General features: G+C 57.8%; 2 protein-coding genes across 4 annotated transcripts; both read right to left on the bottom strand.

The window, feature by feature from the left end:
* Nucleotides 1-5113: 5113 nt before the first annotated feature.
* FGFR4 (fibroblast growth factor receptor 4) lies at nucleotides 5114-14356 on the bottom strand. Of its 2 annotated transcripts, XM_066329309.1 has the most exons (17): nucleotides 11104-14356; nucleotides 9886-10155; nucleotides 9693-9782; nucleotides 9404-9570; nucleotides 9190-9313; nucleotides 8721-8911; nucleotides 8467-8605; nucleotides 8190-8383; nucleotides 7801-7946; nucleotides 7536-7657; nucleotides 7324-7434; nucleotides 7001-7191; nucleotides 6475-6597; nucleotides 6329-6399; nucleotides 5934-6071; nucleotides 5761-5866; nucleotides 5114-5674 (listed from the first exon to the last, which is right to left on the bottom strand). In XM_066329309.1, the coding sequence occupies exons 1-17, from the start codon at nucleotides 11174-11176 to the stop codon at nucleotides 5528-5530; spliced, it is 2403 nt and encodes an 800-aa protein (XP_066185406.1). In that variant the 5' UTR covers nucleotides 11177-14356; the 3' UTR covers nucleotides 5114-5527. The 2 variants fall into 2 exon arrangements, with proteins under 2 accessions (XP_066185406.1, XP_066185407.1); XM_066329310.1 differs by lacking the exon at nucleotides 9886-10155 and having other exon boundaries at nucleotides 11104-14355.
* Nucleotides 14357-15694: 1338 nt separating this feature from the next.
* Nucleotides 15695-24096, bottom strand: ZNF346 (zinc finger protein 346). Of its 2 annotated transcripts, none has more exons than XM_066329312.1 (7): nucleotides 23967-24096; nucleotides 23700-23803; nucleotides 23522-23617; nucleotides 21573-21723; nucleotides 19874-20113; nucleotides 17239-17332; nucleotides 15695-16006 (listed from the first exon to the last, which is right to left on the bottom strand). In XM_066329312.1, exons 1-7 carry the CDS (start codon nucleotides 24079-24081, stop codon nucleotides 15901-15903), a joined length of 906 nt encoding a protein of 301 aa, XP_066185409.1. In that variant the 5' UTR covers nucleotides 24082-24096; the 3' UTR covers nucleotides 15695-15900. The 2 variants fall into 2 exon arrangements, with proteins under 2 accessions (XP_066185409.1, XP_066185410.1); XM_066329313.1 differs by having other exon boundaries at nucleotides 24012-24096.
* Between the last annotated feature and the right edge of the window lie 64 nt (nucleotides 24097-24160).

Genomic DNA, 24160 nt, shown 5'->3' with positions numbered 1-24160 from the left:
ATCCCGGCCGCTGCCTCCCGCTCCCGCCCGGATGTGCGGCACGGCGGGCAGCGTGGCCGGCCCTGCGGCCGCGGGGCTTTTGTCTGCGGGCTGCAGCGGGCGGCTGCGGCCTCCCCACCGCGGGGTTCAGCCCCCCACCCCACGATCGTGCTCGCCCCCAGCCCAGCCCCGCTCCCAGTGCGCGCCGGGGCTCCTACGGCCGGTCAGGCCGGTAGCCGCGGACCCGCCCGGCACTGCGGGCTCCCTCTGCAGGCTCCGGTGCCCGCGCACAGATCGCACGGTGCCCCCACGGGAACGGCCTGTGCCCCCGCGCCCGGCGGGAATGCGCATCCCCGGCTCCCGCCATGGCGGCTCGCCGCCGCCGCCGTGATGCCGAAGGGCCCGCGGGCTCGCACCGGGGGCTCCCGCGCGTTCCCCCCGAGGGTGATGAGGGAGTCACGGCCGGCCGGCACGGAGCCCCAGAGCCCAGCGTGGAGAGAGCTGTGCTCGTGTCCCGCGGGAGCCGTGGGCAGGATGGGCTGGTTGCGAGTCGCTTCCGACCGCGGATGTTCGCCGAGGCGGGGCCTGGGGGGAGCGCGGACCCCGGGGGCAGCACCAGGATCCTGCACAAAGGACCGGGGGCGGTGGCTGGAAGCCGTGGCCGTGGGGTTGGATCACGGCCGGGAGCGTGGGCGAAAGGGTTAAGGAGTCGCGGCGGGCAGGGGGAGGGCTGGCCAGGCCAAGGGAGAGGAAGGAAGCAGAGGAAGAGAGGAGCGGAGAGCATCCTGCCCGGAGGGTTTGCCGGGGGCCCCCTTTCCCCCAGGAAGCGGCTTGCGTGGCTTGAAACCGCAGGGATGGAGCGGCGGGAGCAGGGACGAGCGACGGGCGGGGCTCAGCCCCGGCTGCACCGGCCCGGTGTCCCTGGCGCCGGGGCTGCTCCTCCTGCCGGGGTGACCTCTGCTTCGCAGGTCCCTCACCTCGCAAGTCCCCCTGCCTTGGTGCTTCGATGGCCGCCCCGGAACCTTGCGGGGGGGCAGCCCAGGGACACACAAGGGCGGTGGGTGCGGGCAGGACCGCTGCCACGAGCTGCAGGGGACAGGAGCCATCACTGCTGAGCAAATCTGCCCGGGGAGGAAGAGCTATCGCTGCGCTGTCACCTGGAGGCCGGTCTCTGTAGCAGCCATAGGCAGCATGGGGATAATCCCGAGGGGCCGAGGCCCAGGATACCCGTCTGGATGCTGCAGCTGCGCTCGGGGACCGCCCTGCTTCCCCAACCCTCGGGTTGCCCCCCATCCCCATCTTAGGGGGTGTACAGAGCTTCCAGCCCTCGGCAACGAGGCTGAGCTCACGCTCGGCTTTGATCCATCCACCCAAGACAGAGCCATATTCACCAGGCTCAAGTGTCCATGCGGTGCCCTCCCCACACTGGTCGTGTCACCCGGAAGGATACAAACGGAATACACATTGGGACACAGCACAGCTCTGCAGCCCAATCCCCACTCCCAGCCCCATCCATCGGTGCGGGTGATGGAGAGCAGAGCCAGGATACAATCCCCATGCCGCAGACCGTTTTTCCCCGTAGCTTTTGTCATCCTTCCAACACAGTCCCGTGCCTGTCCTGCCGCGACGGGCACTGTCACCAGCCCAAATGCGGGCGGTGCGCGGCGGGGGACCTTCTCGCCCGCTCCGTTCTGCCCGCCCCGCGCAGCTGCTCCTGCCGGCCGGGAGATGGGGCTGAGAGTCCGCGGCTTCCCGCGGCACCGGCGGCTCTGGGCGGCGGGCGGGGGGCTCCTGGCGGGGGGTTCGCAGCATGGGACCACCCCCTTTGCTGACACCCCCAGCCTGGCCTGTCCGCCTGGGGCTGGGGGTCCGCAGTGGCGCTGGAGCCTTGGCTCTGGCGCTGGGTGAAGAGAGGGGGCGTGAAGGGAGGTGCAGAGGGGTGTGTGTGTGTGTGTAAATAGGGATGGTGGTGTACGTGTGTGCGCGTGGAAGCAGGTGCATGGGGGTGTATGAAGAGTGCATGGGGCTTTTGTGAGTGATGTAGTGCGTGTGCTCGGCTGGAAGTGGATGCATGCATGGGCAGGGGGGTTGTTCCTGGAGGGTCTGCCTAAGGTGTGTGTGCAGAGTGCCTCTACTCCTGAGGTGTGTGTGCAGAGTGCCTCTACTCCGATATGTGGGTGCTCATGGGCCCCTTTTCTCTCCCCGCTGGCCCATGGGGGCTCTTTCCCCCTTTCGCTGCCTGGGCACAGGCATGGGACAATGACAGGTCGTGGAACGCGGGCAATGGCAGGTAGGGACAGCCAGAGGGGCAGTGCCAGCTCCTCCTACCAGTGGGGCAGACAGCAGCTTGGTGCCTTTCCGCCCCGCCAGCCTTATCCTCTCCTGCCCGGGGGCAGAGGCTTTCTGCATCTCACAGAAACCAGATTCTCCCCAGAGATAAAATCCTGTCGCCTTTGTTTTGTGGAGAAAAGACAACATCAGCTCCCGGCCAAACAACAGAGTCGTTAAGCGAAGGCATCTCCAGGCAGGGGCTCAGAGCCACATCCCGGAGCTGGAATGAGGAACCAGCTGGTGTCCTGGCCCCTGGGGTCCTGTCTCCCCCACGGCTCAGCATTCCTCCCAGGACCAGAACCATATCCATCAGCACTCGGCATTCCCCCAAGGACTATAGCAGCTCCCCCGGGACTCAGCATCTTCCCCACACACCCCCTTCCCCCACTCCAGACCAGAACCTCGTTCCCTATGGCCCAGCATTCCCCCTGGGAGCACAGCATTTGCTCCAGGACTTCTGAATCCCTCCAGAACCACAGTACTCCCCTCCAGGGACCCCAGCATCCCATGAAGGACCAGCACCATAGTGGGGTGGCTGTGAAGCTTCTCAGCCCCACCAACACCCCACATCCCATAGGGACTCACAGACATATCCCAGAAATGTGCCAGGGGAATATGCAGCCTTGGAGTGGGCAGATTCTGGAGGAGCAGCAGGTACACGGCCCCAGAACTTGGGCAGACAGGATGCCCGGGGGCATGGCCAGGCAGGGATCGGTGCCAGGGCCCAGGGACGGGGAGCAGGCAGCAAGGGGGGGCTGTGGTGGTGGGGGTGTGTGGGAACGCTGCCTCAGGAAGCCAGCAGGATTTACTGGGCTACACGCTAAATCCCCCTCACAAAAGGGGCCTGTTCGTGCGGACAGGATGCTGGTGGCTCAGCCACACTTGTTTGGCCAGCAGAGCCTGGCGGATTAAGGACAATTGGTTCAGCCCTGACAGAAAATACCAGGAATGTTAAACAATAAAAACTGCCTCCAGTTGTCGTGGGGCTGTGAGATGCCCCGGGCTGCTTCCCTGCCCAGCCATGGCCTCGGCTGCCCTGTGCCTGGCAGAGCTGGCTTGGGCACAGCCCATGTACCCACTGCTGCAGCTTTTGAGGGTTCACTGGGGGATGCAGTGGTGCCTGGGGATGGGCTGAGGGCCATCCCTCCAAGCTGGGGCAGGCAGGCAGGCACAGTGCTGGGCACTGCCAGGACCCTGAAAGTATCCCTGGGCTGCACTGGTGGGGGTTGTTGGGCACTGCCTACACCTGTGCCAAGCCTTTGAAGCATGCAGGAGTGAGTGAGGCTTTGGCAGGTCCCTGCTCACAATGTCCCCTTCTGCCCCCCCCCCCCCCCCCCCCCTTTGGTATTAAGACCAGCAAACCCACCTACGCCTCACCCTGTGAAATTTGCTATGGCCCTATTTTCCAGGAAAAGGACAGTGCAGGGAGAGCAAGAACTGCCTGCCCTCTGTGCTGCCCTCAGCATAGAAACCCTGGTCTGAAGTGAGGTGGGGGCAAGCTGGGCACAGCCCCTCTCCATGTCCAGTCTCAGTCCTGGCCAGGATCTGGGCAGCTTCTGTGGGCAGCTTGGGCAATTTGCCCTTCAGCGTGTGAATGCCCTATTCAGGGCTGTGCGAAATGCATTGGTTCTGGCACATTACCGGACAGCTGGGATCCTTCCCAGGCAGGCAGGCTGCCGGGACAGGCAGGTTTCACACCTGCCAGTGGGCTGTCTGCCTCTGCCGGCCATGCAGGAATGGGGGGCTTGTCCCAACAACAGAGAGGGGAGCTGGGCTGGGCATGGAGGCTGCAAGCATGCCAGTGGCGTGGGATTCCCCCAGCAGCCCTGTGAGGGGCTGTGAAAAGGATGGGATGCTGGGATGGCTCTGAAAGCTGTTGAACTCCCAGAACATACAAGTCACAACATGCATAACACCCATGGTCGAGTCAAGTACCAAATTCTGTGTCTTGAGATTCCAGACTGTCACACCATCACAGCAGTGGCCAGGATTGAGGGACTCCTTTTCCAGCTGCCCTGGGCCCAGGTCCTGCCCCACAGCATCTGCCAGCCCCCATCACCTTGGGCTGTTTTGGGGCAGGCTGTGCCTCAGAGAGCCAGCTTCCATGCTGGAAGAGACAGTTTCCAAGTGGGGGGCTGTGAGTGCAGCTGGGAGCTGAAGGAGGAAACCAGATCCTGGGGCTAACGGCTGGCAAAGCCTGGCCCTAGATGAAACCCTAGACCCAGGGAGCAGGCTGGCAGGAGGGGGTGAGACAGCTGCAGCCCTCCCTGCCCACGCTGCCGTCATTGCTGGGCATCATAGGGCAAGGGGGGGGGTGCAAAACAGGTATCAGAGAGTCCTCCAGGAGGGCTGGAGACTCCCAACTTGTGCTCCCACAGGCTTTGGGGAGACAGAGCCCATAATTCACTTTTATCTGGAGTGCTGGGCTGGCCTGGGCAGGAGAGTGTGGGAGGTTCCCAGTGCGTGGGGCTGGGCCCCAGAGCATTTTCCCAGCCTGAGAGCCCATGGCAGTTGGGGGATCGGTTTCAGGGCAATGCTGGTAGTGGAGTTCACGGTGGCTTAGAGCAGCAGTGGCTAATAGGGAACAGATGCAAGGGTGCTTTGTGCTGGAGCAGGCCTGGAGGCACAGGAGTGGGGACATCACTTCCTGCACCTGTGGCACTGTCTCCATGTCCCCCAGGAGTGATTGCAGGCCCCCGTACTGGCTGGGGCAGTAACGGAGAGAAGATGCAGCCCCTGACCTGCCTTCCAAGCTTAGGTGAGCCCTTTGTACCCCAGGAGCAGCCCAGAAACTGCACCGGGATATATTCCAAAAAATAATTTATCAGGTTGATATTTCATGTACATAAATATTCATCTCTGTGCCTATGTACAGATGCAGCAGGAGCCTGGCAGCTGCAGGGCTCCTGCCCAGAGACACTTCCACTGAAGCACTGGCCAAAGCCCATCTCTCTGAGCAATGCCATGGGCATCCTAGGCAGTGCCCACCTGGAGAGGCTCCAGGTCCTGCTGCCCCCAATACCAGGCAGATCTCAGCCAGGGCTGATGGCTCAGAGCCCAAAAGGAGCCTGGAGAGAGGGACACCCTGTCCTGGTGCTGTGGCTCAGGACCCTGCCCACCCACTGCTCAGCCCAGACAAAGCAGGGACCTTTGGGAACCTGGACCCTCTCCCTGCAAGGGCAGAGGTGGCTTCAGCATTACCCTTCCCTGCCCTCCCTTAAGTCCTCACACTGGGGTAGGAGAAGAGGCGGGGAGCCAGCGGCAGCGGGTCATGTGTGAAGACGGAGTCATCAGAGGAGCAGGAGCTGGCAGTGTCCTCGCAGGAGGGTGAGTACTGCTCGAAGGGCATGGAGAGGTCCAGGTACTGCAAGGAGGGATGGTGCCATGACCACCAGTGCTGTCTGTGCCCACACTGCCCACCCCTCACCCACCAGACTCCCCTCCTCTCACCTCCTCTGAAACAGCTGCCAGGATCTTGTCCAGCCCCTCCACAAGCTGCTTGAAGGTGGGGCGCTGTGAGGGCACGGCGTGCCAGCACTCCCTCATCAGCATGTACCTGGGGACGAGGGGGTGTTAGTGGGGCCTCACTGTGCCCCCTGCCCTCCCATCTGGCTGGTACTCACAGCTCGTGGGTGCAGTTGGATGGCCGGTCCATGCGGTGCCCTTCCTTCAGCAGCTTGAACAGCTCCTCCACAGGGATGCCAGGGTATGGGGAGCCCCCCAGCGTGAAGATCTCCCACATCAGGATACCAAAGGACCACCTAGGATCACACATAGCAAATGGGGGATCGAATACATCCTAGGGTTCTCCCCCAGCTTGGCCCGCTGCACCCTGCAGTGCTGTGGGAGCAAAGGTGGGAGAGGGTGAATCACCCCTGGGGAATATGTGCCCCACTGTCCCCATAGAGTACCCCCATTCTGTTCATAGGAACCCAATAACCCCACAGTGCTGCCTTATCCCACACCACCAGCATCCTCAACCCACACCCAACAGACCCTCCTTCCCCTCAAGACTCACACATCACTCTGGTGGGTGTAGACACGGTCAAACAGGGCTTCAGGTGCCATCCACTTCACTGGCAGGCGACCCTATGAGAGCAACGCCCTGCTCAGCTCAGCCCTGGCTGGGGGTCCCTGTGCCCCTCTCCCAGGAGCCCCACTCACGTTGCTGGTTTTCTTGTAGTAGTCAATGTCATGAACGTCCCTGGCCAAGCCGAAGTCAGCGATTTTCATCACACTCTCTGCTGTCACCAGCACGTTGCGGGCAGCCAGGTCACGGTGGATGCACTGCCAGGGAGGAGCGTCACCCACAGGGGTGTGAGATGGTGATTCCAGCTCCACATGTCCCCTTCCAACACCAAAATCACCGTTTCCCTCCCACACACCTCCTAGCACCTCTGCAGTGGTGGGGTCTGTCATTGGGCTGGCTGCAGTGACAGGCATGGTGGGGGGAGTCACATACACTTCCCCAGGAGATGGGTCAGGCTTTGAGTCCCACATTTCTGGGGAGGTACTGCCTCGAGCTTTGCTGAATGGGGCTGGGAGGTTCTGGACAGCCTATGGGAATGGGCTGGGCTCCCTTTCCACAGGGACAGTGGGTTCACCGGGGATACACAGCTCTTCTGTCACCGCCATGCCCTCCCCAGCTGTACCCAGCACAGGTAACCCAGGCAGGCCATGCCAGCTGTACCCGTTTCGACTCCAGGTACTCCATGCCACGGGCCACCTGGTAGACACAGGAGACCAGATCCTTGAAAGAGAGCTGCTCCTCAGGCATCACCATGACATCAAAAGCGTAGTCGGGTGTCGGGGGGCGGCGGGCACGGAGGTACTCGCGCAGGTTGCCCTTCGCAGCGAACTCCACAATCACGTACAGCGGCCCTGGGAAGGGCAGCCACCTGCTCAGCCCCTGCCCTGCCTTCTCCCTTTCCAGTCAGCCACTGACCCCAGCAGTTCCACATCCCCAGTCCTGCTCCATGCCCTGCCCGAACCCTGCCTGCACAGCCCCCTCACCATCCTGTGTGCAGACTCCCAGGAGGTTGATGATGTTCTTGTGTTTGTCCATAAGCTTCATCATCTCCATCTCGGATATGAGGTCAGCCAGGTCCTTGTCGGTGGCGTTGTCTAGGGAAGGAGGGCTGTGTCACGATGCCAGCTGGGTGGCACCCTTGCCTGGCACTGATGCCACCTCTGTTCCCAGGACACTGGCACAGGAGCTGTGTTACCTTTCAGCATTTTGACAGCCACGGTGACAGCTCTGTCTGGCCGGTCTCTGTCTATGCCGTAAGCCTCTGCCCGCACCACCTGGCCAAAGCAGCCTTCCCCCAGGGGCTTCCCCAGCACCAGCCTGGCAGGGACAAGCAGAACCGTGAGAGATCACAGGGATGTCCTTATGGTGGCCAGAGGCCTCCTCATCCACCACCTGCAAGCTCCTGTCCCTGGGGCAGCTGGGGACAGCACCCCCTGTCCCTGCCCTGTGTAGCACCGTACTTGTCTCGGGGGAACTCCCACTTGGCATCAAGGGGCAGGTCCAGCTCCATGACACCAGCCAGCATTGGGGCACAGCTGGAGGAGAGACGAGTGACACGCATCAGGGATGTGCTGGACTTCCCGGAGGAACTGGAATCCAGGGAGAACTGTGGAGAGAGACACAGGTCCTCAGTCATCCCATCCCATGCTCCAGGGCCAAAGAAAGATGCAACAGAAAAGCAAAAGGACCCTCACTTGGAGCCATGGGCTGAGGGAGCCACAGGAGGCAGTGGGAAGAGCAGCCTCAAGGCTGGCAGCAGGGTAAGGTGTTGTGGGTTCAAGTGACACTCATGGAGCCCATTGATCACCAAGGTCCTGCTGCATTACCAGGGCTCAAGTTTGGTACCCACCTGTCGGATAAGTGGGAATTTGGAGAGCTTGTGGACTGCCATAGGCTCCAGGTGCTGTTTGCTGGACTGAGTCTGCATCCGGCACAGCACCACGATGATAATGGCCATGGCCACGGCGAGTGAGCCCGAGGTGTAGATGATGATGTCCGTGTACTTGGTCTCAGGGGCCTCAGCTTCCCGCACCAGCTCCTCTTCTGCGGGGAATGAATGAGTTGGCCTGAGGCATGGCCTCTGTGTTCTCAGGATCCCAGACCCCACACTGGGACCCCACTCCTACCTGGCAGGACGGTGAGCCAGGCAGACTGGTAGGAGAGGCCAATAGAGTTCCCTGCCAGACAGGTGTACTCGCCAGCATCCTCCATGGACACATTGCGCAGGTACAGCACCTCCACCTCAGAGCTGTTGATATCTGCAGTCTGTCAGAGAGAGGGATGGATGGTCAGTATCCCTCTTCCTTTGGGGGTCTCTGTGCACCCCTGTCACCACTTTAGCGTGGGTATCTGGGACCTGAGTGCTTCCAGCCCTTGTTACCTTAAGCACTTGCACATAGGGGACCCCATCAGGACCATAGTTGCTGCCATTCACTTCAATGTGCTTCAGCCACTGGATGTGGGGCTGGGCATCACTGTAGACCTTGCAGAAGAACTCCACATCACTGCCCACCAGAGCTGTGGTGTTGGCAGGCAGCCCAGCCTGCAAGATGGGCCTGTGCGGGGACCTCTCTGTGCACAGGAAGCAGAGCAGTGTCACTGACATGGTGGCCAAGAACAGAGGCTCCTTTCTCTGTCCTTCACCCACTGTGGAGCCACAGAGAGCCCTTCCCCAGCCCTAAAACAGACCAGCACAACATGAGCCTGGTCTCCATCCCATGTCCCTGGGGTGTGAGGGACATGTGGGCTACATCAGTGGATAGGCCACGAACAGAGGCTCCTCCATCCCTTCCCCTGACTCCACCAGGCAAGGAGGAACCCAGATCAGCACCATGCTGAGGAACTCTCACCCAGCACGTCCAGGAGGTAGCTGTAGCGGATGCTGCCAAACCTGTTTTCCACCAGGCAAGTGTAGTTGCCGCGGTCAGAGGGCACCACGCTCTCCATCACCAGGCTCCAATGCTGGTGTCGGAGCTGTAGAGAAGGAGGTAAAGCACTGAGGTAAGCTGGGGAAGATGGATCCTGGGAGGGAAGCTGTGGGAGGTGGGAGTAGCTGGCCTGTACCCGGATGCCCCCGATGCGGTGCTCCCCTCGGAACTCGCGCCCATTCTTGAACCAGCGGATGCTGGGGCTGGGGCTGCCTGAGGCTGGGCAGCGGAACTTCACCGTGTTCCCAGCAGGGACTGCATACAGCTTCTTGTCCATCCGGTGTGGGTGAGTCCAGTAAGGAGCTGGGGACATGCAGGATGTACAGTGGGGCAGAGCCTCTGCTGGGAGCAGGAGGCAGCAGTGCCCCATGCCCCTGGTTCTGTCCCACCTGCCCTCTCCTGTAGTGCCCCGGTGTGGCACTGACCTCTGTGCACATAGACTGACTCCTCATTTCGGCCTCCGTGGGGACTGGCCCCATCACTATCTTCATCATCATCACCTGACGCCAGGGAGTCTGCAAAGGGAAAGGGTTGATAGGGGCATCCCTGCCTGCAGGGCTGGGCGGGCAGTGCTGCCTTGCTGCCCCGGGGGTAGCCGGGTGCTGCCAGGGCTCCTACCCACTACAGAGATGGTGAAGTTGCGCAGGACCTCCCCAGTTCCCCATGCCCGGCACATGTAGAGCCCTGAGTCCTCATAGGCGACCTCTGAGATCTCCAGCAGGCTCTGACGGAGGTGGAGGCGACCCCCCGAGACGAGTGGCCGGGACTCCTTGTACCAGACCACACTGGCATCACTGTGGTTGGCATCACAGTACAGCTTCAATGTGTTGCCTTGGTCCAGTACGAGATGTTCCTCTTCTGACTCCAGCAAGGGGCTCTCAAATAGCTCTGGAGAGATGTGGTGAGCATCCACCCCATGCTCACCCCTCCCTCATAGCAGGACCCTTCCATATGTCCCTCCTAGTGTGGAGAGCATGTAGTGTGACACAGCCCAGAGCCTGGCTCTCCCTCCCCGGAAGCGGGTAAGGGCTGGACTCTGCCCTGAAGCACAGGGACATGGTTTCCCCAATGGCACGTCCCCGTCCAAGGCCACGCATGCCACCATCCTTCCACCACTCCCAGTGACGCAGGGTGCCCCAGCCTGTTCTGCCTCACTGAAGGAGGGCACCAAAACCCCTCCAGACACCCATCATCGGACCTCTACGTCCCCAAGCACGGCTGGGACCCCTATAGCCTGGTTTCCCTGGCAGTGCCCAGGCTGGCAGTGGAGCCCAGCTTGCAACGGCCAGCAGCAGCGTGTGCACGTGGAAGGCAGAATCAACCTGGCTGCCAGCACAGCAATACCACGGCAGCTCGACTGCCCGCGTGCAGGAGCCTGGAGGGCACGGCTGTGTCTCCAACCCAGTGCATGGACAGCACAGGAGGGATGTGGGACAGCTGGTCTCTGGGGACGCGTCCTTCTCCCGCACCCAGCACCGCGATGCACGGACTGCCTGCATCTCGCCAGGAGCCACGCACAACAACCACAGCCAACAGCGGACTCGCAACCCGTCTCTGCCACGTGTGTCCACCGAGCAAGCCAAGGTCCCGCAGCACAGGGACAGTCTGGCTGGAGCCACCCTGCTCCTGTCAGTGATGGAACACGCTGGTCCCTGTAGCGTGTCTCCAGCTCCCGCCAGCCCTGCCCTGCAGGCAGAGCATTGGGGCTGCGTGCCCAGGGCAAGCACCCGCATCCCAGCCTGGGGGTCGCCGCCCAGCTGGGATGGAGAAAGTATTCAGAAAGCACGACCCCACTCCCGCCGCTCCCCCGCTCCGCTTCGCCCCCCGCAGTCGTACCTGGCTCCATCGCCCTGCCCCGTGCAGCCGCCGCCAGCAGCAGCCCCGCCACGATCTGCAAGAGGGGCCGCATCTTCCGGGGCCCCCCAGCGCCGGGGTCCCACCCTGCGGGACAGGCAGGGTCGGGTGAGCGGATCCGGGCGGGCAGCCCCGTCCTCTCCCAGGTCACCGCGAGGGTGGGTGCGCATGGACAGGAGGCAGAGCAGGGGGGTCCCTGGGCAGGAATGGGAGTGGGCACGGAGAGTGGGAAATATCCCGGTTGGGTGCCGGGAATCCGACCTCTCCAGCCAGCGGCAGCCTGGTTAGGGCGCTAGGGGAGGTTAACCGGGGGCAGAGGACCGCGGGGGACCCCAAGGAGGGGGAGAGTGTCCCAGGAAGGGGAGGCCCGAACGGTGCCGGGGGTGAGGGTCGCGGTCGGCGTGGTTACCGGCGGTGACGGGCTCCAGCGGCAGAGCCGCCTGTGCTGCGCGGGCCGGGGTAAAGTCCAGGGACAGCGGGGCTCAGCGCCGCCGCGCCCCACACCGTGGCCCCATGGCGGCGGGGACGGCTCCGGCTCCGGGCTTGGGACGGCTCCGGCGGCGGGCAGGGCTGGGGCTCGCTCCGGGCTGGCTCCGGCCCCGCTCTGCCGCCGCCGCGGGGGCGCGGGCACTTTGTAGGGACGCGCTCGGGTTACAGCGGCCCCGCCCGGAGCGCTCTGGAGGCGGGAGGGGGGGTCGGGGTCCGGCCCCGCTCCGCCGGCATCTCTGCAAACCGAGCCGCCGCCGAGCTGGACGGGGCAAGTGAGGGGGGTAGCACCGGCCCTCCCCCCCAGCAGCGAGAGGCGGACCGTGGGCCCCTCCGTCCCGGTCCCGCCGGTGCAGCCTCCCCTCGCCGGTGGGGAACGCAGGGGACTGCAAAACACCCGAGGCTGCTCTCCTGTGCCATCCTCCAGGCAGACCCCACGCGTGGGGAGCAGCAGATGGGACAGGGGGGCAAGGTCACCGCCGTTTCTCCTTGATTGCTGGGAGTGGGAACACTCCAGCCCCAAGCAGGTGTTGCAGCCCAGGCTGGGTGCTGAGTGTTGCTGGGTGCCCAGCAGCCCACACGCTAATTGTGCCATAATTAGTTGTAGCGTTATCGCTGTCGGTGCCATAAAGTGGCTGTGACCCTCATTAGGAGCCCATAACCGAGTGTCATAAAACGTGGCTAAGCTGCGAGCCAGCATTGGAGTGGGCTAATCCGACCTATAAACACTTCGCCCTCACCTTCCCTATGCTGTTGCCTGTGCTGGGGCAGGCAGACCCCACCATGCCCAGGCCTTGCTGCTCGTTGGCCCATGTAGGACCCCTGGTTACTGGGGGAAGCCTGGCCTCAGACCCTCTGAGCTGGTGTGATCCCAAGGAACAATATCCCCTGAACATCCTGCTGCCATCAAGAGGGGTCAGTGTCCCCCAGTACGTGGCCAGGGTCTGGCCCTAGAGTGGTTCTCCTTTCCTGTACTACGGTCTGCTTCACCACCTGCTTCTCAGCAAGATCTTCCAGGGCTGTGCTGAGCCCTACACACAGTCTTGCCCATGCCTGGCCTTGTGAGTGGGGTGCACTGTTCCTGTCACCATTACCCCCCATTCTGTAGGGCCACACTGCGAGTCCTGGGCATAGCCTTGTCCGTGCTGCTTTGTGAAGTGCCAAAGCAGCAACTTCCAGCATGACACGGTTTCACTGTGTGGTCTGGTTGGTGCTATAATCCCCCATAGCACCATCCACGCCGTGCTGCTCCCTGTCTGGAGTACTGGTGTCCCCTTGGGGTGCAGAGGTGTGCAGAGCAGTCCCGGGGCCAGCAGCCCCCAGCAGCTGTTCATTCCTGCTGACGCGTGAAGCGGACGAGAACATCAATTTCACGGAGCAGCGGCCGCCCCTGCAGAGTTCACAGCATGCCAGAAGCACAGAAAAATGTTGGGTTCAGCTCATTTCGAACCAAACCCAAATTAAAACCAGAGAGAAGGGGATGGTCCCAATACTGGGAATACCAGAGAGAGCTGGGACTCTGAGGAGCCTGTGGGAGCCACAGCCTGGGATGAACATGGAAAGATTCCCTGTATCCCAGGGTTCCCCAATGCTGAATGGAAGAAGTGCAAGCAGACCAGCGTGGGCATCTTGCCCAGTGTCACACTAAACATCCAAATTGGGCCAGGGCAGTGCCAGGCACAGGCCAGGGCTTGGTGGGGCTCTGCTGCAGGCGACTGGGAACTGGTCACCTCCCTGCCGTGGGGCAGCGCTGGGCCAGGGCTGGGCTGCCTGGCTTGATTTATAACAGCAACTGACGGCAAACAAAAAGCCCTTCATGGCAGCCCAGCCCCACCGCCTGCCACCCGCTGCCAACAGCACCACAACGGCCTCTGCCACGCCAGCAGCTCAACAAGGGGGGGATTGTGCCAGCACAGCACTCTGCTGTGGGTGCACTCCTGCCCCAGCACCCTCCTCTGGTGCCCCTGTCTTCCCCAGCTCATGGGCTTCCCCCATCACTGTGGCACAAGGGATGTGTGGCCTGTGGTTGCTTAACTCAGACACAGTGGGGTGCACGGAGATGAAGAGTGTTCTCAGATCTCCACAGATGGGGCAGAGGGATCCCTCTTGCCCCATTGGGAGAGACGACCCCCTGGCCAGACCCTCGGCCTTGCTTACATGTGCGGGGCCCCGCGGCAGTGAGCACACAGAAGGGGCCGGGCGCCGGCATGCTGAGGCTCCATCCTCCCGCCCCTGCCCCTTCCCCCAGGCAGTAAATCATCCCCACTCCTCTCATGAAAGGCCCATGTATGTGCGGCCGGTGCAGGGAGCCTGCCTGGTGCCAACAATATTGCTCTTGGAAGGCAGCCGGAGCTGCGGGAACACAGCCGCCCCTTGTGCCTGGCCCCAGCACTTGCCGCCACTCCTGCTGCGGTGGCACCTGCGGCCAGCCAGAGCCCGCGCAGCTCGGTGGCTCCTGTGGGGGCCGGAGCCTGGGGGGCTCTTTCCTCCTGGAAGTTTCTCTTGGCCTCCCCTGAACGGCTCTTGTTTGGGGCACAGAAGCCCCGGCTCACTGTACTCTGTACGTGCATAAGATCTGAGGCTGAGCAGGCTCATTCCATGCGCTGGGGTGATGTGAACCTTCTGTCACTGAGAGAGTGGGTCAGCCCTAGAGCACAGGGGTGAGCCCCAGCAAAGAGCTTCCAGCTCCATCCAGTCCCACTGGCTTCGACATGGTAGCTTCCAGCCACAACCTGCTGCCCTCCTATCAGCGAGGACCCACTGGGGAAGGCAAGGGGCAAACTGGAGGGGCAGGCAGCTGCCCCAGACTGGGCAGGGTGCTCTGCAGGGGCTGGGTTCTGCCATGGAGGCAAGCAGCCAGGTTCAGGGCAGCACGTCCCTCCAGGCCCTGGTGTTGCCTGCCCATCCTTATCTGCGGCTGGGAGGGACTGATGGAGCAACCCAGCTCAGTTAAGGTTTAACCAGGCAGAACTTGGCAAACATAAACCTGCTGCTCCCTCTGGGGAGCCAAGAATGTGGGGCCCAATGCAGGGGCTGCAGGACAGGGACACCAGGGGCCCAGGCTTCCTCTAGCCCCCAGCATGGCAAAGGAGCATCCACACATTTGGGCAGTAAAGGCTAAGCAGGGAACATACACATTGAGGGTGATACAGCAGGAGGGTAGGCAGTGTCATGCCTTGTCCCACTGCAGCCCTGCCACCTCTTCCTGCCCCTGGCTGTGTAGGGGAGTGCTGCAGCTGGCACAGAGAATGAGGTGCATGGGGCCAGAACATGTCCTGCTCCCTGAGGGGACATGGCACACACCATGTGCTGGGTTGGCCACCACAGTGCCCATCTATAGGCCAAGAAAGCAGGAGCTTTGTTCACCAGCCCTGTCCCTTGCACAGCATCGAGGTTCATCCTGGTAAAGAAGCAGCCATGGCAAGGAACTGCAAGGCAGGAACAGGGCCACCCCAATCCTCCCAGCCCCTAATTGTAAGCAGGCACCCAGTCCTGACTCCACATCTGCACCTCATTTACTCAATGGAGCCTGTGGGGCCACGAGGGATGGCAGTGGTTGGGGCTGTGGCCAGGACTGCGCTTCCCCCGGCTAAGGCAGGGACCAGGGTCTGCTGCTGGAGGAGCAACTGACTCCACAGAGCTGGCTGCGGCCTGGGCAGGGGACTGTGGTGCTTCTGTGGAGGATGTGGCTGGTGGGTGGCTCTGCCAGCCCAGAAGGCAACGGAGTTCAGCCTGGCAAGGCAGCCAGAGCCCTGGCCCAGGGCAGGGAGGAGCAGAGCTGGGCTGACGGCACACCAACATCAGGGCTCACCTAGGGACAAGGGCAATGCTCCATCCTCAGCCAGGCCATGTGGGTAGCTCTGGTCCCATACCCAGGCTCCAGGTCCCTTCCTGTCATGCCCAGGGGTGCCCAGGGTGCTGGTGTCCCTCTGAGAGCAGTCCAACCACAGGACGGGCAGCCCCCCAGAGTGGGGACAGGGAGAAGGTGCCACTACTAGCTTGCTGCCAAACCCTCCTTACACCAGATACACATTTCCTCTCACACCTCACCCACCTTCACAGGAAGCAATTACACAATGAAAACTACTCTAAGGGAGTGAAGTATTTGCTGTCTAGCAAGTCTCTTCCAGCTGGATCCTTTTCCTGACAGATTCAGTCCCCGTTCTGCTCAACGGGTGTATACAGGAGGGTAGGGCTTTGCTTATCCAGAGGGATAATGAAACCATTGTGGGCTGGCAAAGGATGTGCGTTCTGGGGCCACCAACAACTCCAAGAATAGTGCTGCAACTTGCTCTAGAAGTCTTGGCTGAAGTAACTGTAGCCTCCTGGGGCAGTTGACTCTTCCCGGACATACTGCTGTGGCGGGAACGGTCCGACAACCGGCACTGCTCCTGGCATCCTGCACATTGAAGGCAGCAAGAAAAAGGAAAAAAAGGAGACAATGTCACCAATGCTCTGAAATGTGCCAGCTGCAATCACTGCTCAGCAGGCAAGGCTGTCAGCAGAGCAACAGCCCACTGCAGCCAAGGCAACAACTTGCCAGAAAATCTTCCAAGTGAATCCTTGCTCTCTGTGCCTGTGTGTAAACAGAGACCTTTAGCATGGCAGAATTAGCTGCGGCACAGCTCAAGGACTGCTAAAGAGCTCCCATTACAAAGCCAGCATCTCGCTTCTCTGCAGGCTGCACAGCTTAATCCAGAGCAGCCTTCTGAAAGGGAGCTGTATGGCTGCAACAGCTCTGACACCAGCAGTGTCCTTAAAGAGAACATTAATGTGTGTGTGTTGGGTACTCAGTATTATCTCTCTAGAATGGGATACTTCCTATTCACTGATCTAGTTGTGCCAGAACTTCCCTGAGATGAAAGATGTCTTCCCATCAAGTACTCCCCAGAGCTGAGGGACCAGGAGGCTGTTATTTCATAGACAGGCAACAAGAGATCCCAGTTTTCCTCCTGTCCCTTCGGGGGAATTTGGCTACAAGCCTGTCTTCCCTTCAAGGTAGGATTTCCTAATACCTCTTCCTTCTAAGAAGCTTTCTAACCAACCCAGGCTCATTACTGAGCGTCTTTTAGTGAAGGCTCTTAAATTAAAGATTGGCAGTCTCCAGAACAAGTATTTTTGGTATTAATCATCTGGCAGCATAATTTTTTTCAATTAATAATATATGCAGGAGATGCCATTATTTAACTTGCCAGCTGTAAGAATGAGTTCAGGAACACAGTCCAGGTTTCTGGAGCGTGCTGACTATATGCCAAATTTTAAAACAAGCAATCCCAACGGAGATTAGAATGGCAAGCAGATCTCTACTGAGCCAGTCCTTAATTAAATTAAAATCTCAGTTGTTAAGAGAAACTATGTTTAATAGGTATCAGGTTCACTGCAAAGGCCTGCGCTGAGCTGAACTATTGGGAACCAAAAGCAACCGGAGACTTCCACCTCGGCAGCACAACTGGGCTGTCTGCAGAGGGAGCTCCTGGAGCAGCGTCAGGACACAGAGAGCCTGCACAGACCCTGCTGCTCTGTTTGGAAGTCAGCTGGAAACACGTGCTCAAAACTGCATTTTAGGTTATATTTAGGCCATCGATTTGAACAGCAATGCTGGAAACACACTTAGACAGGAACATTACTTACTGATTCTTGTGTTTGAAGCCACTGATGTGAGCTTGGTACTGCTCTATGGAGTTCAGCACTATGTTACATGTGCTGCAGGGGTAGCCCTTCCCAGCTGAAACAGACAGCAATGTTAGCACACACAGCTAGCCAATCCCTGTGCCTGAGTTAGAAACAAGCAAGATACTCAATCACCTAATTTATTAAACAACCCTAAACAAAGACAAATAACAGTCAACAATCTGACCAGCCAAAGAGATCACAGAATCCCACTACCCCACCGTGTATCAGCCAGTCATTGCAAGGGAATCACTAAGCCAAAAAAGCTTTTCTGATCAGAACATGGTTTGTTCACTGCTAGAAAACACACATGTTCCCTACAAACAGTTCACAGTATCAGGTGTAGTAAAAGTTTCAGATTTGGACCCCAAACCCCAAAGGCTATAACTGCCTTTGCAACTTCCATATGCCTTTGCAATTTCCATTTCTCTCCCATATTCCTACTTCCACTGATCTGGATATCTCGAAACAGAAAACAGGAGAAACTGAATTTGTAACCTAAAAACATTTCAATTAAAAAGGCAGCCAGAGATTACACCCACTGTCCAGCTCCATAATTTTGCTAAGCCTTGCTGAGGTGCCAACTGAGGATATTAATCTCTGTCCTCAAGCAGTTTGGTTACAGTCAGTGGATCAGTTAACTGCCAGGAAAAAAAAAGTTTCTAACAATAGTGGTACTCAACAGATCAATGGTTTTGTGTAACATGACAACTCCAGCTGGACTGAAAGTTCAGGAGGTCACAGATACCAAACAGGCAAGTATGGTAGCACAGGAGTCTCTAAAAGGGAACAATTCTGGAAGTTGTCCTCAAGACATTAAGCATTCCTGAATTTTGGTTCACTGAAGAAGGGCTGTTATTGGGAATCTCACAAGGAAAACATTTCCTTAAGGTGAAAGAGGACATGGACCCCAGGTGTGCAGTGCAGAGCAGTAAATCATTGGGAAGCTCAGCTCTGGATGTAGCAGACACTTTGCCACATGGCTGCTGCACCTCAGATATTTCAGATTCCAGTGGGACATTTGGCTCTCAAAATGGAGCTGGATCTGGGCAGTAAAGGCCAGAGGAGCTGATACAGCCTTCAGGTCTGTTTCCCAGCACCATCAGTGTCAAGGTTCCTTTGTTGCAACCCCATCCAACAGGTGCATGCATGAAGTTGTCTAAACTACACTCCTCAATCCCAAACCACTCGTTCCCAAAGAACTTTAAGTGGGCAACCACGTCAGTGCTGCATCTGCAAAGAACACATCTTTATCTGCTGCAAGTCAGGTTCCAGCAGACAGTGTAGGGACAACTGTGGCTGTTGGCACACACACACAGGCAAAGAGAACGGGACAAAACACCCCACTGCAGCCCATGTCATCTGAGAAGCCCCTGATTATAGCCCAGGCTCTGAAACCTTTCCTGAAGAGCTGAAGTGCCCTAGAGATGTGACTGTATGTATTCCTGTTCTGCTGGCACTTCTTGGGACACATCAATCACACAGGCCAGGGCACTGCCCACCCACCCAGGCAACAGCACTGCCCGCCTCCCCAGCCCACCTGGGCTGGGGCTCCTGCCCCTGTCAGCGCCTGAGTCACACTCAAGTGGAACCATTCATCAGACCCCACTAATTAGGTGCAGAGCAGATGGGTAACGTGAGATACAGAGCACCTTTTCCATCTCCCACACGGCCACGCAATGTGGGAGAGAACATTACTTGGCTAATTGAGCCTCATTTGTCATAAGTGCTACCGGTATCTAAAGGTGGCCTGCAAAGAATTAGAATAATTAATCTTCTGCTTGTGTGGGTTTTTACGACAGAGAAAGAAGCCCTCGATGAAGATTTTAAGATGATCTGTCTGCTTATTATTTACCTCAAGTATCCAGCAGGTACTAAGACTTCCTGGCCCAACAGAAGGCTGCTGGGAGGAACAAAGGAGTTTTCTGTGAGTGCCTAATGCTTTCACTGGACTTGGAGGGCTTTCATCACGTACAAGTGCTCATAAGCAGCAGATCATAAACCAAAAGAGTTTTAACTGTCTGCCTAAAGTTCCTCCTTAATAGCTCTGGGGGTTTTTTTCCACATTCCTGCTTGCTCCAGAGAGAGTTGCATTAGTTCATCAGATGGAAGTGCCCACACAGAGGCAGAAAGGCATTCAGGGAGAAATCTTTCTGGCTTTCATGTGCTTTGAAGCAGCAGGTGCAGTTAAACCTATTCCTTCCATCTCTGGCTAGTCCCCTCAAAGACAACTTTTAAGCATCAAATGCCACTTTTATCTTTCCATTTTGGATGCAATCACCTAACTAGAAACAGTACTGGCCAAAATCCCTGGATTATCCGCACAGAGAATAAAAAGGACATGTCCCCGATTAAACAACACCGCATAACACAACCCAAAGCTTGTCACGAGTAGCTACAGTCTAAAACATCTGCTGCCACCAGTTACAGCATCAACCAAATCAATCTTAGGGTGTATAATCAAGTTCCTCATCATGAGCAATACTCCCCTGCTCCCTCCACACAGACTCTCTTGTCCAAAGGCCTGTCAGACACATTCTGCTTCTCTCCCACTCTGCTCTTCAGCTGATTATCAACCTCCCTGTTGAGAACTCACCCATGAAGGATGATGCTGGTGCATCAGGGGTTCGGCCGTAGTGCGCCATCAGCTTGTGTTTGGTCTCCTGCTTTCTGTGCTTCTTGCCTACATAGTGCTGTTTTGCCATAAGGGGGTTGTTGAAAGTGGCATGGCAGAGGCTACAGAACTTGTCCGGGTCAGTAATGTCCTTGTTCTCTTCGTTAGAAGATGCAGTAGAGGTGGGGAGGGCAGCGGGGTGTTTCTGTGGGGGCACCGTTTCTGTAGGGTGAATCCAAACTCCTGGTCAGTCACAGAACTGAGAGGTAAAAACCAGTTACTTTATTCCCCCAAACCCACAATAAAACCAGTAACATGCTACATCTAAACCCCAAACCCAGTCAATGTAACATATCTCAATAAATTAATGATATTCCTACCTCTTCTCTTAATGCTGCAGAATTTAAAGAAATGGTAACACAACTCAGAGAATGCCAAGAAAACTTTCAGTGTTTAAAACTTCCAACAGATTTGCGTATTTGTCCTTAACATAAGCATGACTGTATTCAAGAGACACTGAGCTTCCACCTGCTGTTATCATCTCCCAGACAGAACATGGGCATAAGCTCTTGCACAGCAAAAGCAGTGGGATTCGGGAAGCACCGTGCAGCCACAGGACTTCATCCTGCACTCATAAGGAGTCCTGCCTGAGACACAGCATAAATGGGACTAGGTCTGACACAGTGAATCCACACAGAGAAGTAGCTCTTCTGTGTGGCAGAGAAACCTTCACCGTCTCATTTCAGAGTGCCAAAGAACAGAGTGAGTAACCTGCTAGGGATCAGAGAGCTCCTCTCATGCCAGCACCAAAGGCACACACCAGACTGCTCAGTGAACATCTACCTCTTCCTGCAGGCTCCTATCATACCCAAAAACAAGGGCTCCAAAGAACAAGAAGATCCCGGAGGAGGCTTTTCTGTGCACACATTTTAGCAAAGTCATGAAGACACACTGAGACAGACAGTTTCTGCCTGGAAGATCCCAGGAGTCAGGTGTCTGGGTGACTCACAAGTCCCCATCTTGGAATTAGCATAAGTGCCATCCTCAGGTGCACTCAATGGCTGTTTTCCTTCTGTCCTGACCAGCTGCAGCCCCCCTGGCCCACAGCTACCCCTACCTGCCCTGGGCTGAGGGTGTCACTCTCCACTCACCAGGCATTTCTGGCTGCTAGCACAGGGATGGACACCCTTGTGCCAGGGCAGACGAGTTCAGAACAAGCACATACTGATGCTCCTCAGCTCTATTCTCCCACTCCCCAGTAATCTGCAGCTCCCAAGTCTGTGAACCTCAGACGCCACATTGTTGTGGCTGAGCAGCTCTGGGGAATTTGCCAAATCAGAGCTTCACCAGTCACTTCAGCCCCTGTAACTTTTTAATGAGCATCACACCTTGTGGCAGGGGTTTCTACATCTTAACATCACACGCCTGGTCCCTGCATACAGGGATGGGTACAATGACTGCTGCCACCCCCAAACAAAGCAAAACAAAAAAAACCCACACAACCTCTTGCCAATGCCAGCCCACTGAGCAGGCTGGCACAGCCAGGTACCTGGAGGTGCACTGCTGGCTTATTCTATTTCATGGCAAAGAGCACACACTCTCACCAAAGCTGACACTTGGGGTTCAACAAACCTCTCAACAGCCCTCTGGGACAACATGAAGGTGCTGCAGACACTCATACCTTCTACTTTGGGGGCCTGCTGCTTCATGTTCTTGGCATGAGTCTTGCCCAAGTAGTGAGATGTTGCCACAGCTGGAGAGGAGAAGGTCATGTTGCAGATGGGACAACACTTGTTCCTGTCCTCCCCATTGCTGCCTTCCTGCTTGCTGTCCTGTGCACAGAGAAGCACTGAGTTGCTGAGGCTGGGAAGGACCTCTGCAGGTCATCCCATCCAGCCTCCTGGTTTTGAGGAGAAACTCTATGGTTTGGGGGGTCTAAAAAAAGATCATCAAAGACATTCAGGTGTTAAGTTGATGAAGTGTGACTAGGAAGAACTTCCAGCATGCAGCATCACCCTCTCTCTCCCTGGAGGGTGTTCTTGCAGCAGATTTCTGGTTTTAACCTGTTGGAAGACATTCCAGGCAGAGGGGCAGCCCTGGCCCATTTGGGTTAAGGACAAGGTTAAGCCTGTGGCTTCCAAAATTGGACCATGCAGCCTTGTCCCCTGCAAGGTGTGAACTGAGCAGCACAAACATCACTATCAGCTGGGTCATCTGCAACATAACACCAGCTGAGGAGGGAGCAGCAGGCAGTTCTCAGCCTGACACTATGTGCAAAGGCATCTGCTGTTATCCCCCAGCTCCCTGCAAATGCCAGAGTTAGGGATTACAGCTGAAGCAATGGTGAAAGTAGAATCTGTTCCTTAAGGGAGTCATGGGGCAAACAGATGGCTGAATGGAACGTGGGGCCTTTACTGACCAACAGGCTCCAGCTACCAGCTGAGGGAACCTAAATAAGTAAAATTAAGAATGCTCTGGGAAGAGAATTCCTGTGGATGGTGAACCCAACATGCTCTGTGTCATGTTATGCAACGATGCTCCTGACAAGCAGTTGCTCCTGTTCTTTCTCTGTCATTTCAAGCAAGACTATCAAAAAGAGGAACATGCATTTGTTTAAATGGGGAGGACAAGCTCAAAGAGGCTGTCTGAGAGGGGAGGGCAGCAGGAACTGGGACAAGGCCTGGTGAAACATCTGCCATTGAGTTTCTCTGTTCTCACAAAGCCTCTCCTGAGAGCATTTTCCTCCATCACTTACATGGCTGTGCAACTGCCTTTAGCCCAGCAGGTCACACAGAGCTGTATTTAGCCCTGGTGGATCCTGCACTCACAAAACCTAAGGATGGATCAGGCTGGAAGGGACCACGGTGTGTCACTGGTCCAACCTCCCTACTCAAGTAGAGTCATCCCAGAGCACTTGGCACAGGATTGCATCCAAATGGTCCTGGAATATCCCTCAGGAGAGTGACTCCACAGTTTTGGAATATCCCTGGTAAGGGAGACTCCATGCCTTCTCTAAGCAATCTTCCAGTGCTCGGTCATGGCACAGGTAAGAGGTTCTCTCTCATATTCAGGTGAAAATTCCTTGACATCAGTTATTGCCTGTTGCCTCTCACCCTGTTGCTGGACACCCCTAGGCAGAGTCTGGTTTAACCTCTGACATGCTCCCTTCAGACAATTCACAGAATGAGAGAATCACTAAGGTTGGGAAAGAGCTCCAAGTTCAACCGCTGACTGATCTCAACCTTGTCAACTAGACCAGAGCACTTGAGTGCCATGTCCAGTCATTTCTTAAACAACCTCCAGAGATGGTGACTCCACCACCTCCCTTCCAATACCTGACAACCCTTCCACTGAGGAAATTCCTCCTGATGTCAAACCTGAACCTGCCCTGGCACAACCTGAGGCCATTTTCTCTTGTTGCTGATTTCCTGGGAGAAGAGGCTGACCCCCACTGGGATACAGCCTCCTGACAGAGCTGTAGGGAGCAATATGGTCTGCCCTGGTCCTCCTTTCTCCAGACTAAACAACCCCATCTCCCTCAGCCGCTCTTCACTGGACTTACCGTCTAGATCTTAAGACAGTGATTGTAGACAGACATTACTTATAGACATTGATCAGGTCTCCTCTCACCTGCTTCACCTCCAGTTTCATCTTCTTCCCCTGGGCACCCTCCTCCCCGCCGTGGATGGACAGGTATCGTCTCACCTTGTTGGCGTGTTTCTTGCTCTGGGGAAAGCAGAGAAAACCCCGCTCGGTGCCTCGCCGAGCCCGGGGCTGGGGCGGAGGCAGGGGTCTCCCCCTTCCCTACCTGGTAATGAGCCAGTCGCTGTGACTCGGAGATGAGCAGGGCGCTGCACACCTTGCACTGCGCCTCAGTGAAAATATGTCCGTTCTCCCGGATCAGCCGCTCCACTGTGGGGTGAGACACAATACGGGGGCGTCAGCGGCCCGGTGGGACCCCGCGAGGTGCGGGCCATCCCTGTTCGGGATGCTCCGTACCTCGCAGGATCCAACCGGGCTAGAGGGCACCTCGTGAGACCCCATCACCCGCCCGCTCCCGGTTCCGCCGCCTCACCCGCCTCTTTGCCCACCAGTGGCCCCGCAGCGTCCCCGTTGCTACCGGCCCCGTCCGCCATGGCCACCGTCGCCGCCTCACGCCGTTCTCGCGATAAGCCGCCCGCGCGCCCCATCCGCGCCTAGCAACGGCGGGGTGGTCTCCCGCGAGAGCACCGCACCCTCCAATGGAGGCGGCGGCGGACATGTTGGTTG

Source organism: Sylvia atricapilla, chromosome 14, assembly GCF_009819655.1.
Source record: "Sylvia atricapilla isolate bSylAtr1 chromosome 14, bSylAtr1.pri, whole genome shotgun sequence".
Classification (NCBI taxonomy): Eukaryota; Metazoa; Chordata; class Aves; order Passeriformes; family Sylviidae; genus Sylvia; species Sylvia atricapilla.
This window is presented reverse-complemented; position numbering and strand designations above follow the sequence as displayed.